This window comes from Zeus faber, assembly GCF_960531495.2.
Source record: "Zeus faber genome assembly, chromosome: 17".
NCBI classification, from domain to species: domain Eukaryota; kingdom Metazoa; phylum Chordata; class Actinopteri; order Zeiformes; family Zeidae; genus Zeus; species Zeus faber.
The window spans coordinates 14,347,044-14,362,388 of record NC_137204.1 but is presented as its reverse complement, the minus strand read 5'-3'; the positions used below and the strand labels follow the sequence as shown (position 1 = coordinate 14,362,388).

Genomic DNA, 15,345 nt, shown 5'->3' with positions numbered 1-15,345 from the left:
GGTTAGGTGGCACACAAGCCTTGGTTTCAGCAGTGATAACCAAAGCGTCTACCTGCAGCTCAGCACTTCACAATACAGGGTTATCTCCTGGCACACTATCCCGGTGCCCACCTCATCTATCCACACTCTCCCCATCTCCTAATTTGCCTAGATTCCCAATACCTCTATCCTCACGTGTAAATGCAAGTCCTTCCGCTGTTTCCCTGACTGATTCTATTATAGGCACTCAATCCCCTCTCACCTCAGTCGTAGCCCAGTCAACGGCTGTGTTTTCTGGCACACCCTGTTTGTCTTCAGCTCCTCTTGCCCAGCCCGGTGAATCAGGACCAGGCTCGCCTCCTCAACAAATAGCACTTGGAAACCCAGCGCCTTGCACTCTTGCCAGCACTATACCACAGGCAACACCACAGACGGGCATTATCAACCCATCAATCAAACAACAGCTAACAGCCATGCAGCCACAGCAGAGAAGCACCCAGTCGCAAGTACTACAAGCGGTGGCTGCCCCACGGATTGTGAACACATTGCCCAGGATGCAATCTCTACCTGTTGCTACCGTTCAACCCGCTGGAGGTGCAATCAGCAGCTTTCAAGTATCTCCTCTGGCAAATCATTTCCCATCCAGTAGCACTGTGAAACAAATTATATCACTGAAAATTAGTGAGACAGTCCACCCACCTGTTCCGACCAATCCAGAGTGGGGAAAGGCCAACCTTCAAACCGTGTCGACAGCAGGGCATACGAACATTGCATCCAAGCTGCTAGTAAGTCCAGATGGCGCTGTACTGAACACAATTCAAGGCCCGGTGCACCAGGCCAGTCTGCCGACTTGCTCCAAACAGCTGTCTAGGCTGGTGATTTTGCCTAGCGGTGCACTGTCAACCCACCATCCGATGAATTCATCGGCACAGCTTACCAAGGCAGACACGGGTAAACCATGAGTTGACCACATGAGTCAGCTGATGTGTGGACAGCCTTGTACCTGCTACTTTTCCAGCTGCTTCCTGATCACAGTTCTCATTGCCTCTGTTCTTGGAGTCCATGTTAAAAAAAATAAAACTTCAGCTGTATAAATTATTGTCAACTAAACCATATTGTTAGGAGACACTGTAAATAAGCTATTTGCCCAAGCAAGAAGAACCGACTGGAAATCTGTACTGTGATTGTTTTCCGATTTCTGAAGTTTAAAATCTCGAGGTTGCCCTTCAGATGAATGTTGCCAATGTTTTATGTTCGCAATGGCCAGATTAAAGGGCTGTTGAAAAAAAAAAAGATTGGCACTGTAGAACCAAAAGGTTTAAATTGGGTGTAAGACTTTTCATTGAAACAACTGAAACTTGAATTGATGAATTTATATTTATTAGAATTGATTGGTACAACAATTTACAAGTTTACCCGTCAGTCACAAGTCTGTGTCCAAATTCTTTTAATGTTCGTTTTTCAAACAATGACTGCTTGTAAAATGCGTTTTGCATTTTATGGTTCTAAATAAACAAATAGATGACTTTCTTATACACGTTGAAGCCCATACAGTATAAAATGTTTTGGAGTTACATTTATTTATTTTTACCATATAGATTTTTCATAAATATTTAGTGGTTAAATTTTCATTGAATACATGTGGACATTTCTGCATGGAAATAAACGATGCAACTGTCCTCATAAGTGGATTTGGAGTCATTCATTTCAGACCGGTTCATTTCATATTCTTGTTCTGTCGACATAAACAACCCTAACGTCGGCAAAAACTTGAAACCTTCTCTACCAACATTTCAATATAAATTAGCACTTGAACTACGTATTAATCACTGTGCACGACTAATATATATTAGGACATAGATCATTTGTAACAGCAATTTCATCAACCATGTCAATGTTTAATTATACAAGGAAGAAAAGGTGGATAATGACATTTGATTACAGACGACATTTAAATTTTAGTTTGATATGCCGTATGTTGCTTGTTTTCATTAATTTTTTTTTGAAAGGCCTGGATCCTTCAGGGAGAGTAGGGAGGAGGTAGTGGTCCTGATGAAATCTTTTCATAGGCAGGAGGAGCGTTTGGAACCTGAAACACATATGGGAATGGAAAATGAACCGTTGAATATTTAAAACCGATTTTCTCTTGGAACTAATGTGATTTTACATTATGGGCACATTTTAATTTATGAGAATTGCCAGGTTTTTCATGCTTTGTGTGACATTAGCATTTTTGCAGCAGCATTTGTGCCTCTTACATGTAAATGCATATATAATAGACCTTTCAAATAAAAGTTTGGGTTGGGTTGGGTTGGGTGCCTATCTTTCCCTCACCGCAGATCGGAGGCTGCCAAAGTCAGTAAGAGCCATCTTGTTTTCGGCTGCGGGTCCTGCATCACTGTATTGACCTCCTGTGAAGCCTGGAGACCCTGGCCTGGGGTTCTGCACGCAGAGAGGCAGGGGAAGAAAGGGAAAAAAGTACAAGTTAGTTTGAAACAAAACAAAACAAGAAAACAGCAGATTGCAAACAGCTTCATATGGGATGAATAGTTAAAAAAAAAACCGATGCATTCTCCAATGTATGCATATATTTATGCATATATCCATTGTGTAATCTTGGGTTGCCTCATGTAGATGTAGCTGCCTTGTGGACATTTTGCTCTTACCCTGATTATCTTGTAGCCGCCCCTCCTTCTGAAATACCAGCATCCAAGGATGAGCAGAGCTGCAATGATGATCACCAGCAGAGATATCCCCACTGCCCTGTGGGACAGCATTCAAACAAAAACAACCGGCGTTAACGATGGCTCGGACAACCTCATCTCACTCGGGCGACGGTGTGTTTGGAAAGAGGTGCCGTCATGTGATGAAATGTGAGAACTCCTCTTACTCCTCTGCTCTGACATATCCCCCTCTTTTACTGGCAAAGTAAATGTTGAAATCCCCGCGAGGCATCCCTCCAGTGTGATTACACAGCATCCACCTAAACACGGGAAAGCATGAAAGCATCATTACTTCCACAATACTAACTTACACAAACATGCGTACAAACACATTCACAGCCTCAGTCAAATACTATTCAAGCTCATAATCCACACTGTGGGGGCCCCCCGGAATATCTGTTCTAATAATGCAGACAAAAAGTTGAGTAAGTACAGATGTTTATGGTTTTCCAACTGGCCCTGAGCTCTAAATGACCTTTGTCAATGTTCTGGAGATATGATATGATGATTCAAATTATTTTTATTTACCTATTATTTGTTTTTTAATACTTTATTTATGTATGTATCCTGTACTATGCTTGTTTATACTTTCACATAGTTTCCAACTTTCCATTTTATATATATATATATATGTGTATACATTAAATATATTAGTATATTAACACCACTTTGCAACCAGTTTGGCTTACAACAACGTTCACATAGGCCTATATGACACGTTTGACACATCAGATAAATGCAGGCAAAGTGCTGGTTAATGTCATTAAGTGTGAAAAGCGTCTGTATCTTACCCAAATTGGATAATGTGATTGCGGAAAAAGTTCCCGGTCCGTCTCCGCTGCGTCTCCTGTGCTGCTCTCCGTCCGCTCAAATAGCCGCGCAGCGCGGGGGCGGCCGGGCCTGTGCTCCCATGATCGTCACGGGTTCGGGGCTCATGGTTAAATCCATTGAAGCGGAGTAATGAGCGTGAAGCCCCGCGGCCCTGGAAGGAAAACCGTCATCCACCCCGGGTCTGCTGACTGCTCAGTCGCTCTTATATTCGAACAGCTGCGATGGACTTATGGAAAGTAATTATGGTTTGTTGACTGTAATGTCATTTTGGTCGCGTTGGTTATTCGTGATATTTTTTTTTCGGTTTGTTTTGAAAAAAGGATTTCCCTCATTTGTAAAGCACCTTTCATCCACAACATGCAACTCAACATGCATTAATAGAGGTGCTGAATAAAATGCTCAAACGGCTTGCCAGAGAATCCAAAAGTAATAACAATAATAACAATAATAATAATAATAATAATAATAATAATAATAATAATAATAATAATAATAATAATAATAGCTGCAGGCAGCAATGCAAGGGGGCCATTTTAGTTGTGGTAGCTATTACATTTTACAGATTTTCCGTAGTCGGGCATCAAACTACACGAATTCTGCCAGATTCTCACCCAAATCTGTCGCATCCGACGCATGTTGGATTATCCTGGTATAATAATAGTCTTTATCCTGTGTATTGTGACATTATCGGCGTACAATCATTTTGACGTCACAGCTTTTAAAAGTTATCGAGGTTCTGTAAAACCTGTAAAATCTTTTTATATTGACACTAATTAGTGAATTTCCAATTCTTCAATTGTAAATGTGAGACCAGTTGAAGATGTCTAAGTCAAAACCCTTAGTATTTGTCATGTCAAGTGCATTGGGAAATTGGGGCAGGAGATGACAAGTCAGATAATTGTTTTATTAAATAGTCCAAAACATAAACAAAATATCACAGTATTTAAGTGTGTATTACCTAAATTGGCAATCTTCTATGAATCCAAAAAGAGGAAAAAAAAAAAACAGAAAAAAGCAATTTACAACTTGTATTAAATTGTCAAGTAAAACAGTGTCTATAAACATTGTGTTATATGTAGTTGTTTAACAAAAAAAGACAATGTTGGGGGAAGCTTTTTTTTATAAAGACAGCTTGACATTTGTGATGTATGTATTACAAAAACTAAGCTAAGATGAATTGCAGTATACAACATTAACAGTAATAAACTCACCTTTTTATGCAATTACAAGTAATATATAGACGTACGTACCGTGAGAGCTCTTGTTGACTTCTCGCAAATGTACTGGCCGCTTTATCTTTCACAACTTTGGTGAACCTGCAATGCATCTCTGCTGAGACGGCGGCGCCGTTGTGAAATTCAAGTCTGGATGCAGAAGTTGAAGGAAGGTTTGTTGTTCGTCCTGCAATATATGATGTCAGTGACGCTGTGTAAATAGCCTGCGACATCACCGCTGATGCAGAACCTCCTTGCTGGTGTTGCCATGTTGTCTGCCGTTCAGTCGTAATAAGCACTTTCGTGGTACAGCTAATGACAATGGGTTTTTTTGTTTTTGGAAATTCCCAAAACATGACGTCATGGAAGTTACCTCAATGTGACATCACAAAGGGAAATGTTGTTTTTTTTCAGTAGATTCAACTATCGGTGATGTAGTTCAAATTGAATACAGTAATCCTTTTTTAATGTGTTTAATTAAACATGTATTGGTATTATAAGTGTGAAAGGTGTTATTGATATAAATTTGAATTTACTGTTTTCCAAAAAGTTGTATTTGTTAAAACATAACTCATGTTCTTGTTTTCAACTACAAGTTAGTCCTTATGTTATTTACTTACATTGGAAATGATGTTGCCAAAGTTCACATTATGTCCTTGGTGTATTTATCTGCTTCATCCTGTCTCCATCTCCCGTGCTTCACCCTGTCTCCATCTCCAATGCTTTACATTCATATTTTCATTCATGTTGTGAGGTTTTTTAATCGTAGAATTACCTCTACATTTTGTAATCAAAAGACCTAACACCGGAGCTGGGGGTCCATGTGCCTTTTTTTATTTTATTTTTTTTAGCACCTGCCCCTCTTCGTTTTTCTGCACGGGCTTGGTCTTCAGTTTGTTGTAGTATTTTGAGTGTGACTGACCTCTCAGGCTGGATGTTTGGACAATTGCCTCTTTATTGCCTTAGACTTTCGGCTATTTTTCGGCATCTGGAACAAGAATAAACACAAACTTTGTAATTATTTTATATAACATACACAAAAAATACATGTTATTTCGCAAACGTAATAAATAAACGTTACTTTCAATTTGTACTTTATTGCACTTCTTGTGCTAACAATCTACAATTGAAGAACTCAGTTAAATAGATTCATCGCCTGTAATGTAATACAGACGAGATTTATCAGACATTAAAATTCATTTTGACTTATTATGGAAGGACTTGTCACTACCCAACGCCATCTCCCTTTTCATTTTTGGTGGGCTACGTTTATCTGTAGGAAGCTGCATGTACATGACATTTCTTTAAAGCAACCTTTGCATCTAAACCAAACCTTGTCATTATTATAACTCAACATGTCATCTTTGGAAAGAGAGCTGCAGCCAGTGACGGAAAGTTGACATTTGGTGTCGTGTGGGGCAACAATGACGTAGTGATGGAGGTTCGACCAGTTGATTCGCCGAGCACAACAGGAACGGATGTTCAAAACCACGACCTGCACATTCATAAGGAATTAGATGATGATGATGTCACAAAGCGTCTAACTCCACAAACTCATCTTGCTCTACTTGCGAACCAGAGGTTTTGGAATGTTGGCTTGCCGGCCAAGCACGAACCTTTGGCTACTTCCAGTCAAATTTAGTCGGTTATTCACCAATACCTTCTCCGTATGTGGATGGATTTGGATGAAACCTGAACCACAAGATGTCTGCATTCTAACGACACCTCAGCCGTGTCCGTAGCTGCAGCGGTTGTCCCGTTCCGGACACTTTTAGACAGAAAAGTGCCAAGGTGAAGGAAAATAATAGAAATCCGAACAATAACAATAGGGTTTCATCTCTACGGGATGGACCCCTAATTATACAGTAATAATAATAATAATAATAATAATAATTATTATTATTATTATTATTATTATTATTATAATCCTACAAAATCCTGAAAAAAATATTGTGTGCTTCACTTTATTCACAAAACCTACATAAATACATTAAAGTTGCATAATTTTCCATCAGGAGTCAGGAGTCAGCTGAAAATTTGTTATTAATAGCCACAATTAGGAATTACTAATTATTTAATTATGGATAGAGACAATATACATAAATTGAAAAATCCAGTTAGAAACACTGTCTTTGCGTAATCCCGAGCCAAAGTGCACTGCTGACCACCAAAGTACATGTAAATGTCTGCATGGATTTAACTGAACCACAGACGATTTAAAGCAGGGCAGAGGTCAGGTGACTGACAGGAGCCTGCACGAGACCAAGGCTAAAGCCAAACCTACGGCTTCGAGCCGGTTTCCCTCATGGCCGGCCAGCCCCGCAGCCACCTTGCCTCAGACTCACTGTCCCGTCTCCCTCCATGGTCACCATTTAAAAACAGACACTTTTTTTTTTTGATGGAGGCAGCGGTGGCCAGGGAAAAGCTTGAGTAAAACGGATACGGTCCCCCCCCCCCCCAACTTTACTTTGAAAAGCTACCGTCTCATTTGTGGGAAGTCATTAATCGGGAATATAGATGGGTCACAATCATGGATAACACCTTAAATGAACGCTGAAACACTTCAGCTCTATTCATGGTCATTAAAAATAAAATTTAAAAAACCTTGATACGGTGACTGTCAATTAAACTTTGGTGATTGCCAATAAAATACCAACAGGGGGTCGCTCTATAACTACACGGTCCTTAAAGAAAACAAACATTAAAACGTTTCGCAAATTAAAGTGGCTAAAAAGCGACTTTTACAGATCTTCTTTGTCTAATAATGTGTATTTCATAGTTAACAAACAGCGAGCGTTCAACCAGTACTCCACCACCTACGATTCAGCAAAACATATGGCGTATATAAAAGTTAAAAAAAACAATGACAAAAAAAACCCAAAGAATAAAAACAAAAAGGATCAATGCGCTGTTCCACGGATTTAAATTCGAATATGAAGAAAATAAAACAATTATTTCCAAAAAAATGCTTTTTTCGTTCAACGGGGTTTGTCCCCGTTGGCTTTCCATACTTTATATCGCTCGCCCGGTAATGATGCCTTCCAACGGACTTAAACTCGGAAAAACACAACCTCTTACTTGGGAAAGTGCAAATGAACGACCATTTCTGTAGTTTCGGGGAAGATTTCTCTGGCCGAGAGAACAACAGCTCAGACATAGCGACCCATGTCATTATTATGTAATTATCATGTTATGTTAACACGCGTTGTGTAGCTGTTACGGGCTTGTCGAACAAACGCACATCTGCGGCGGGCGCCTCCCCGAACAGAGGCAATGGGACAACGTTTTTTTTAAGCTCGAAAGTGGAAGATACGGCCTCGGAATGAAAAGATTTCCGAGTCGACCTAGAATGCAGCATAATACGGCGAGATACAGGAAGTATAACGAACGAAAATAAAGACTTATAATAATTGAAAAGTGAATAATAATTATAATTATAATAATAATAACAACAATTACAATACTACTACTACTACTACTACTACTACTACTACTAATAATAATAATAATAATAATAATAATAATAACAATATAATTTATTATTTAAATTTCCAATTTATTAAGTCTTGACTATATATATATATATATATATATATATATATATATATATATATATATAAAATTGGAGTACTGTATCGTATAGTAATATATATTTTTTAAAGCGTGTACGTGCTGGTCGGAACCCACGTGGCTAATATGTGACGTCATTTGACGTGTGCTTTCCCATTGGTCGGCCTGTGACTGCCAGAGCGGCCTAAAATCTCCCTTCCAGAGAGGTAAACAATATGACGTCAGCAGCTTGATCCAGGCAACGCGGAGGAGGCGGTGGTGGAGCAGGTGGAGCAGCAGCAGCAGCAGGAGGAGGAGGAGGGTCCGTCGTACGCGACGCGAATAAAATGTAAACCCAGTCGCCTCCGTTCACACTCCCGGGTGACTCTGCCGCGCGGCGGCCGCCATGGTGGAGGTGTTCTGCGGGCGGACGCTGCTGAACAAGGACGGGGACCTCGTCGACCCGGAGGAGGCGCTGAAGAACAAGGTGGTCGGCATCTACTTCTCCGCCGGCTGGTGCCCGCCGTGCCGGGACTTCACGCCCGTCCTGTGCGACTTCTACACGGAGCTCGTGGAGGAGGGCGAGCCCCCCGCCCAGTTGGAAATAGTTTTCGTCTCGTCCGATAAGTCCGCGGACGACATGGTGGAGTACTACCACGACATGCACGGAGACTGGCTGGCGCTGCCCTGGACGGACGATTACAAACAGTGAGTGATCTCCAGGACCACTGCTATGAGACCCGGCGACCTGCCAGGGGTTGCTATGGGCCCGAGGGACGCTCACATAACACGGAACATGCCCCACGCGTCTTGTAATACAAAAGAAACACAGACTGCCATGGATCCACCGCGCCGCTGGTTATGTAATATGCTTAGACCGGTCACCCTGACAGGGATTAGCTGCAAGATTTAACGCAGACAATGTGCTTAGACCCAGGGCACCCAAATCAAATTGGGTGTGTTGTAATTCCATTTGACTTGCCTTTAAATATAAAAGCTTTGACTTGAATTCAGTAACAACATGTAGTCATTCAGACCTACATTGTTATCCATGCCACTGTTCTTGTATGCATGTTTATTCATCCTGTTCAGAATAACCCATTGATATTCATTCATATTTATACCCACAGCCAGTGCTAGCAATCACTGAATATCTTTTGGTCATTTTTAACGCTTTTAAAAAAAATCCTCACCGAGACAAATTCATCATTTATGTCAAATAAACAAATTCTGATTGAATTCAGGTTAGACAGTATAAATGTGAAACTCTCTCTCTCTCTCTCTATCTCTCTCCCCCAGTGAACTGAAGCAGCGCTACAAGATCACTGCAGTGCCCAAACTGGTGATAGTGAAGGAGAGCGGTGAAGTAATCACAGACAAGGGCAGAAAGCAGATCCGAGACAGAGGACTGGCTTGTTTCAGGACCTGGCTGGAGGCTGCTGAGGTCTTTCAAAACTTCAAGGGCTAGGAGGGAGCCATCGGCGATGGTCGGTGAAGGAAGGGCAGATCTCGTCTCCTCTTTTATACAGGGGTTACATTGCTATTGTAACAGCATTAGTGGTTTTTTGTGTGTGTGTGTGATCCTTGGTTTGATTGGCAATACTAATGTCACATTTCAATGCTAACATCATATTTAATCCCTACTACAAACATGTCTATGCATAAATACAGATCTCAGGTCAGTTCAGTGGTTCAGACCTTTTCAGTGCAAATAAAAGCTTTTTGTAATTTTGTTTTAGTAACACCTGTCAATAGCATTGCAATACTTAGTTCTCTTACTAGTCTGCTACCATAATGTGAAATGCTTTATAATTTTTGGCACTGATTGAACATAACTTTTAATTGTGCCTCTATCAAGTGTATACCTATATGTACACTTTACAAAGGACCTGGACAGGTATGTTTTCAAAGGTTGCATAAAATATGTATTTTGAGCTGCTTCTATTTTTTATATTTAATTTTATAGTATTTCAAATATGTCATTAAAGACATCGTAAACTGTTATTTGGCAGATTAAACATCTTAACTGACGATTTGGCTCCTTCATTAAGCTTCAGTGGAAATTTCCAGTTGGTCTCACTGTGCTGTGTTGTTGTTATGGTATCAAGGAACTATACACTTCACGCAGTCTTCATACAAACACACCAAGTCCCTTCTGTCTCATTAAGAGGTTGAACCCCCACAGGGTTGTTTCCACCACTCCAGCAGGTTTTTAATTGCCCCGCCTCCTACAAGACAATGCTATAGGGTAATCACTTTCTGAACAAGTGAAGCCGGAAAGACTTCATCCAATTATGATTTCAAAGAGTGCACCCTCTCTATTTTTTTTTTGCTTTGTAAGGTTATGTTTTGCACTTATGCCACCATGGAAAAAGTGCACAAGACTTATTATAAGACCATGAATGCCCAAAGGCTTTATGAAGTTGTAAATAGTATGTTTTATGATTTTTTTTTCTTTTTAAAATCTGTGTTCTCTTAAAATCTAAGTTTGATCAGGCATGCCGGGTATTCTAGATTGGCTAAAGCATAAATATTTCATTACACAAAATATAAATAAAAGTTAAACGATATAAAATGAAATAAAGTGATTAAAGTATATAACTACTTGTTATTTAATGTACTCAAAGTTTTATACATAAAGTATTTCCTCAACTGGTAACTGGGGCTTTTATTTACCTCAACTGCAGAGGATACCAGGCGTTTATTGGAAGCAGGCTTATATTAGAGGCAGGCTATAATATCTAATTAACTCTGTTTAAGAAGTATATTTGATCATATTTTAGATTTAATTGTAAATACAATTTCCGTCTGGGAGCCGTGCCGTGCAAACGCATGTATGATGAAAAAAGATAGCTCGTAGCTACACAAAAAGTGGAAGTAGCCGACGGGGGAATTACTGTTTTCCGAGTTCGCCTTGAACGCACCGCTGCCTGCTTGGAGCGCTCGGCGGCGGCACTCAGAGCGAAGCGATCTGTCACGCAGCAGTAGGAAACGGAGTAAATTAAATGAGTCTACAATGAAAACACACTTTGTATTTGCTTTATTTGGGAGCAGAGCTCCGCACCGGAACAGCGCCGTAGATCCGATCACTTTTCCCCCTGGTCTGAATTTGAGGCAGGCTTGTATTTGTTGTGTAGATCAGTGTTTCTGTTTCCCTAGGGGTACTACAGGGAGTACTCGGATAAAAAAAAAAAAAGTTAAAAATATTGGTCATATACACACACACACACACACACACACACACACACACACACACACACACACACACACACACACACACACACATATATATATATATATATATATATATATACAGTGGGGAAAAAAAGTATTTAGTCAGCCACCAATTGTGCAAGTTCTCCCACTTAAAAAGATGAGAGAGGCCTGTTATTTTCACCAGAGGTATACCTCAACTATGAGAGACAAAATGAGAAAAAAAAATCCAGAAAATCACATTGTCTGATTTTTAAAGAATTTATTTGCAAATTATGGTGGAAAATAAGTATTTGGTCAATAACAAAAGTTCATCTCAATACTTTGTTATATACCCTTTGTTTGCAATGACAGAGGTCAAACGTTTTCTGTAAGTCTTCACAAGATTTTCACCCACTGTTGCTGGTAGTTTGGTCCATTCCTCCTTGCAGATCTCCTCTGGAGCAGTGATGTTTTGGGGCTGTCGCTGGGCAACACGGACTTTCAACTCCCTCCAAAGATTTTCTATGGGGTTGATATCTGGAGACTGGCTAGGCCACTCCAGGACCTTGAAATGCTTCTTAGGAAGCCACTCCTTCGTTGCCCGGGCGGTGTGTTTAGGATCATTGTCATGCTGAAAGACCCAGCCATGTTTCATCTTCAATGCCCTTGCTGATGGAAGGAGGTTTTCACTCAAAATCTCACGATACATGGCCCCATTCATTCTTTCCTTTACACGGATCAGTCGTCCTGGTCCCTTTGCAGAAAAACAGCCCCAAAGCATGATGTTTCCACCCCCATGCTTCACAGCAGGTATGGTGTTCTTTGGATGCAACTCAGCTTTCTTTCTCCTCCAAACACGACAAGTTGAGTTTTTACCAAAAAGTTATATTTTGGTTTTATCTGACCATATGACATTCTCCCAATCCTATTCTGGATCATCCAAATGCTCTCTAGCAAACTTCAGATGGGCCTGGACATGTACTGGCTTAAGCAGGGGGACACGTCTGGCACTGCAGGATTTGAGTCCCTGGCGGCGTAGTGTGTTACTGATGATAGCCTTTGTTACTTTGGTCCCAGCTCTTTGCAGGTCATTCACTAGGTCCCCCCGTGTGGTTCTGGGTTGTTTGCTCACCGTTCTTGTGATCATTTTGACCCCACGGGGTGAGATCTTGCATGGAGCCCCAGATCGAGGGAGATTATCAGTGGTCTTGTATGTCTTCCATTTTCTAATAATTGCTCCCACAGTTGATTTCTTCACAACAAGCTGCTTACCTATTGCAGATTCAGTCTTCCCAGCCTGGTGCAGGTCTACAATTTTGTTTCTGGTGTCCTTTGACAGCTCTTTGGTCTTGGCCATAGTGGAGTTTGGAGTGTGACTGTTTGAGGTTGTGGACAGGTGTGTTTTATACTGATAACGAGTTCAAACAGGTGCCATTAATACAGGTAACGAGTGGAGGACAGAGGAGCCTCTTAAAGGAAAAGTTAAAGGCCTGTGAAAGCCAGAAATCTTGCTTGTTTGTAGGTGACCAAATACTTATTTTACCAAGGAATTTACCAATTAATTCATTAAAAATCCTGCAATGTGATTTCCTGGATTCTTTCCCCCCATTCTGTCTCTCAAAGTCAAAGTGTACCTATGATGAAAATTACAGGCCTCTCTCATCTTTTTAAGTGGGAGAACTTGCACAATTGGTGGCTGACTAAATACTTTTTTGCCCCACTGTATATATATATATATATATATATATATATATATATAAACATTTATGATATGTTTTTCCCTCTCCCAATGCCAGGGAAAGGGTACTCAGTTGAAAAGATCTTAGATGGGGTACACTACTAAAAAAAGTTTGAGAACCACAGGTGTAGACCACAAACCCGCCATTCATTAGAGCCACAGTTTTTATTTGACTACCGGTTTATATTTGAGGAAATACGGTATATAACACACACAGCTACGCATGCGCACACACACACACACACACACACACACAAACACACACACACACACACACACACACACACACACACACACACACACACACACACACACACACACACACACACACACACACAGGACATGCTTTTGATAGATACACCGATCAGCAACAACATTAAAGCCACCACTAATAACCACTAACATTGTGTAGCTCCCCCTCATGCCACCAAAACAGCTCTGACCCGTGGAGGCATGGACTCCACCAGACCTCTGAAGGTGTCCTGTGGTATCTGGCACCAAGACGTTAGCAGCAGATCCTTCAAGTCCTGGAAGTTGTGAGGTGGATGGATCAGGCTTGTTGTTCCAGCACACCCCACTGATGCTCGGATCGGAACCCAACCCCGACCATCCACATGATGTAGAAGAAAACGTCATTCATCAGACCGAGCCGCCTCCTTGCCTTGGTCTGCATGTCACGCTTCACGTTCAGATCAACATTTTAAGAACAGGGCAGGCCTACTACAGAGCTCTTGCATTACAACAAAATAATAGCAATTAAGCACAATTTGGTCTGTGTCAAAGTCGCTCAGATCCTTACGCTTGACCATTCTTCCTGCTTCCAACACATCAACTTCAAGAACTGACTGTTCACTAGCTGTCTAATACATCCCTCCCCTTGACAGGTGCCACTGGAACGAGATGAGCAATGTTATTCACTTCACCTGTCGGTGGTTTTAATGTTGAGGCTGATCCGTGTACAACACTTGCATATCTTGATTTATTTTTAAAACTAAAGCTTTGTTAGGAATGTAGCAGTGGGATTTTTTTCTTGTTTCCCACTTTAACCGAATTAAATATATTCAAATACGGTCGGTACGGAATTTTTGAAAGTTTTTACTTTAGCAAGTGCTTGTCATTTCTTACTTCCGCCGCTGACTTCCTCGCGTGCCCTTCGTTAACATTGCATTGCATGTGCGATTGTACGCCATGCGGGGGCGCTATACTGCCATTTGTTAGACGACGTTTCCATCACTTCCCTCAATAATCGGACTCGGAGTCACAGGGGCCCCGTTTATTTAGCTCGCCTTCAGGCTCCACAAAATAAAAATAAAATAATTTTGAAAACTCACGCATGCACAAGGGACCGTTCAGTACACGCGTTTGATCATTCCAGATTTTCCGAAACGCTTTGCTCTATTTCCAAACGCTCAAGTTGATAAAAATCGACCAACCTGTCGATTCCATTCATCTGCATGAATCTATTATTAATTGTGACGGGAAAAAAAGCGCCAGGCGTTGTCTACTTTAGTGCTTGGCAAAAAAAAAAAGGTTTTATATGTATTTTGGAGAGGATGCAATGTCGTGAGCATCTCATAATTTAATCGGACACATTTAAAAGTAAAACTTCAAACACTCACAGATGTGACGTGACGTCCGCTGCACCGCGGGGCTCGTGTTGGGGGTTTTCCGGGGGGTGTACGGGTAAAGGCTTGCAGGACGTCAGCGCCCAACTTAAACGTGACGTAATTACATGCCCGATTTGATATCTCTTTTACATTTCTGACGCGGCGTGTTTGTTCCATCTTCCAGCGATGGACGTGCGACCTGACCTGTGCGCTCAGTTTTTTTGGGGGGGGGGGGTGGGGTGGGTTGGAGAAGTGTCTTAATGTCGAATTTTAATGTTAATTCAGCCGCCCCGGCATGAAAGGCGGCAGTGTGCGCGCTGCTCCGCCAGGTAACAACGCCGCCTTTATGCCGGGGCTGCCCGGGAGAGCAGCGAGGCGGAGGAGGAGGAGGAGGAGGAGGAGGAGGACGGAGGAGGAGGGGGACGGAGGGGGGCGGGGCCGCGCTCGCCGTCGGCTCGCGCTCCCCTCCCGAACTCACCGAGCCCGAGCGCACACGCATCCCGGTCCCC

General features: G+C 41.5%; 2 protein-coding genes across 2 annotated transcripts; one reads left to right on the top strand and one right to left on the bottom strand.

Moving 5' to 3' along the window:
- Positions 1 to 1,002: 1,002 nt before the first annotated feature.
- Positions 1,003 to 3,638, bottom strand: mlana (melan-A). Its single transcript, XM_080018418.1, has 5 exons — positions 3,494 to 3,638; positions 2,870 to 2,962; positions 2,646 to 2,742; positions 2,314 to 2,421; positions 1,003 to 2,068 (listed from the first exon to the last, which is right to left on the bottom strand). Exons 2-5 carry the CDS (start codon positions 2,956 to 2,958, stop codon positions 2,000 to 2,002), a joined length of 363 nt encoding a protein of 120 aa, XP_079874544.1. The 5' UTR covers positions 2,959 to 2,962; positions 3,494 to 3,638; the 3' UTR covers positions 1,003 to 1,999.
- Positions 3,639 to 8,505: 4,867 nt separating this feature from the next.
- nxnl2 (nucleoredoxin like 2) lies at positions 8,506 to 10,327 on the top strand. The gene is made up of 2 exons (XM_080018445.1): positions 8,506 to 9,004; positions 9,596 to 10,327. Exons 1-2 carry the CDS (start codon positions 8,703 to 8,705, stop codon positions 9,762 to 9,764), a joined length of 471 nt encoding a protein of 156 aa, XP_079874571.1. The 5' UTR covers positions 8,506 to 8,702; the 3' UTR covers positions 9,765 to 10,327.
- Positions 10,328 to 15,345: the final 5,018 nt, after the last annotated feature.

Bases quoted from the DNA above. Each gene is read 5' to 3' on its own strand.
- mlana (XM_080018418.1), bottom strand. From the start codon at position 2,958: ATGCTGTGTAATCACACTGGAGGGATGCCTCGCGGGGATTTCAACATT. The intron at 2,743-2,869 runs GTAAGAGGAGTT...GCTGTCCCACAG, and splicing joins GGATATGTCAGAGCAGAGGA to GGCAGTGGGGATATCTCTGC. The intron at 2,069-2,313 runs GTGAGGGAAAGA...TATGTGTTTCAG, and splicing joins TTGGCAGCCTCCGATCTGCG to GTTCCAAACGCTCCTCCTGC.
- nxnl2 (XM_080018445.1), top strand. From the start codon at position 8,703: ATGGTGGAGGTGTTCTGCGGGCGGACGCTGCTGAACAAGGACGGGGAC. The intron at 9,005-9,595 runs GTGAGTGATCTC...TCTCTCCCCCAG, and splicing joins TGGACGGACGATTACAAACA to TGAACTGAAGCAGCGCTACA.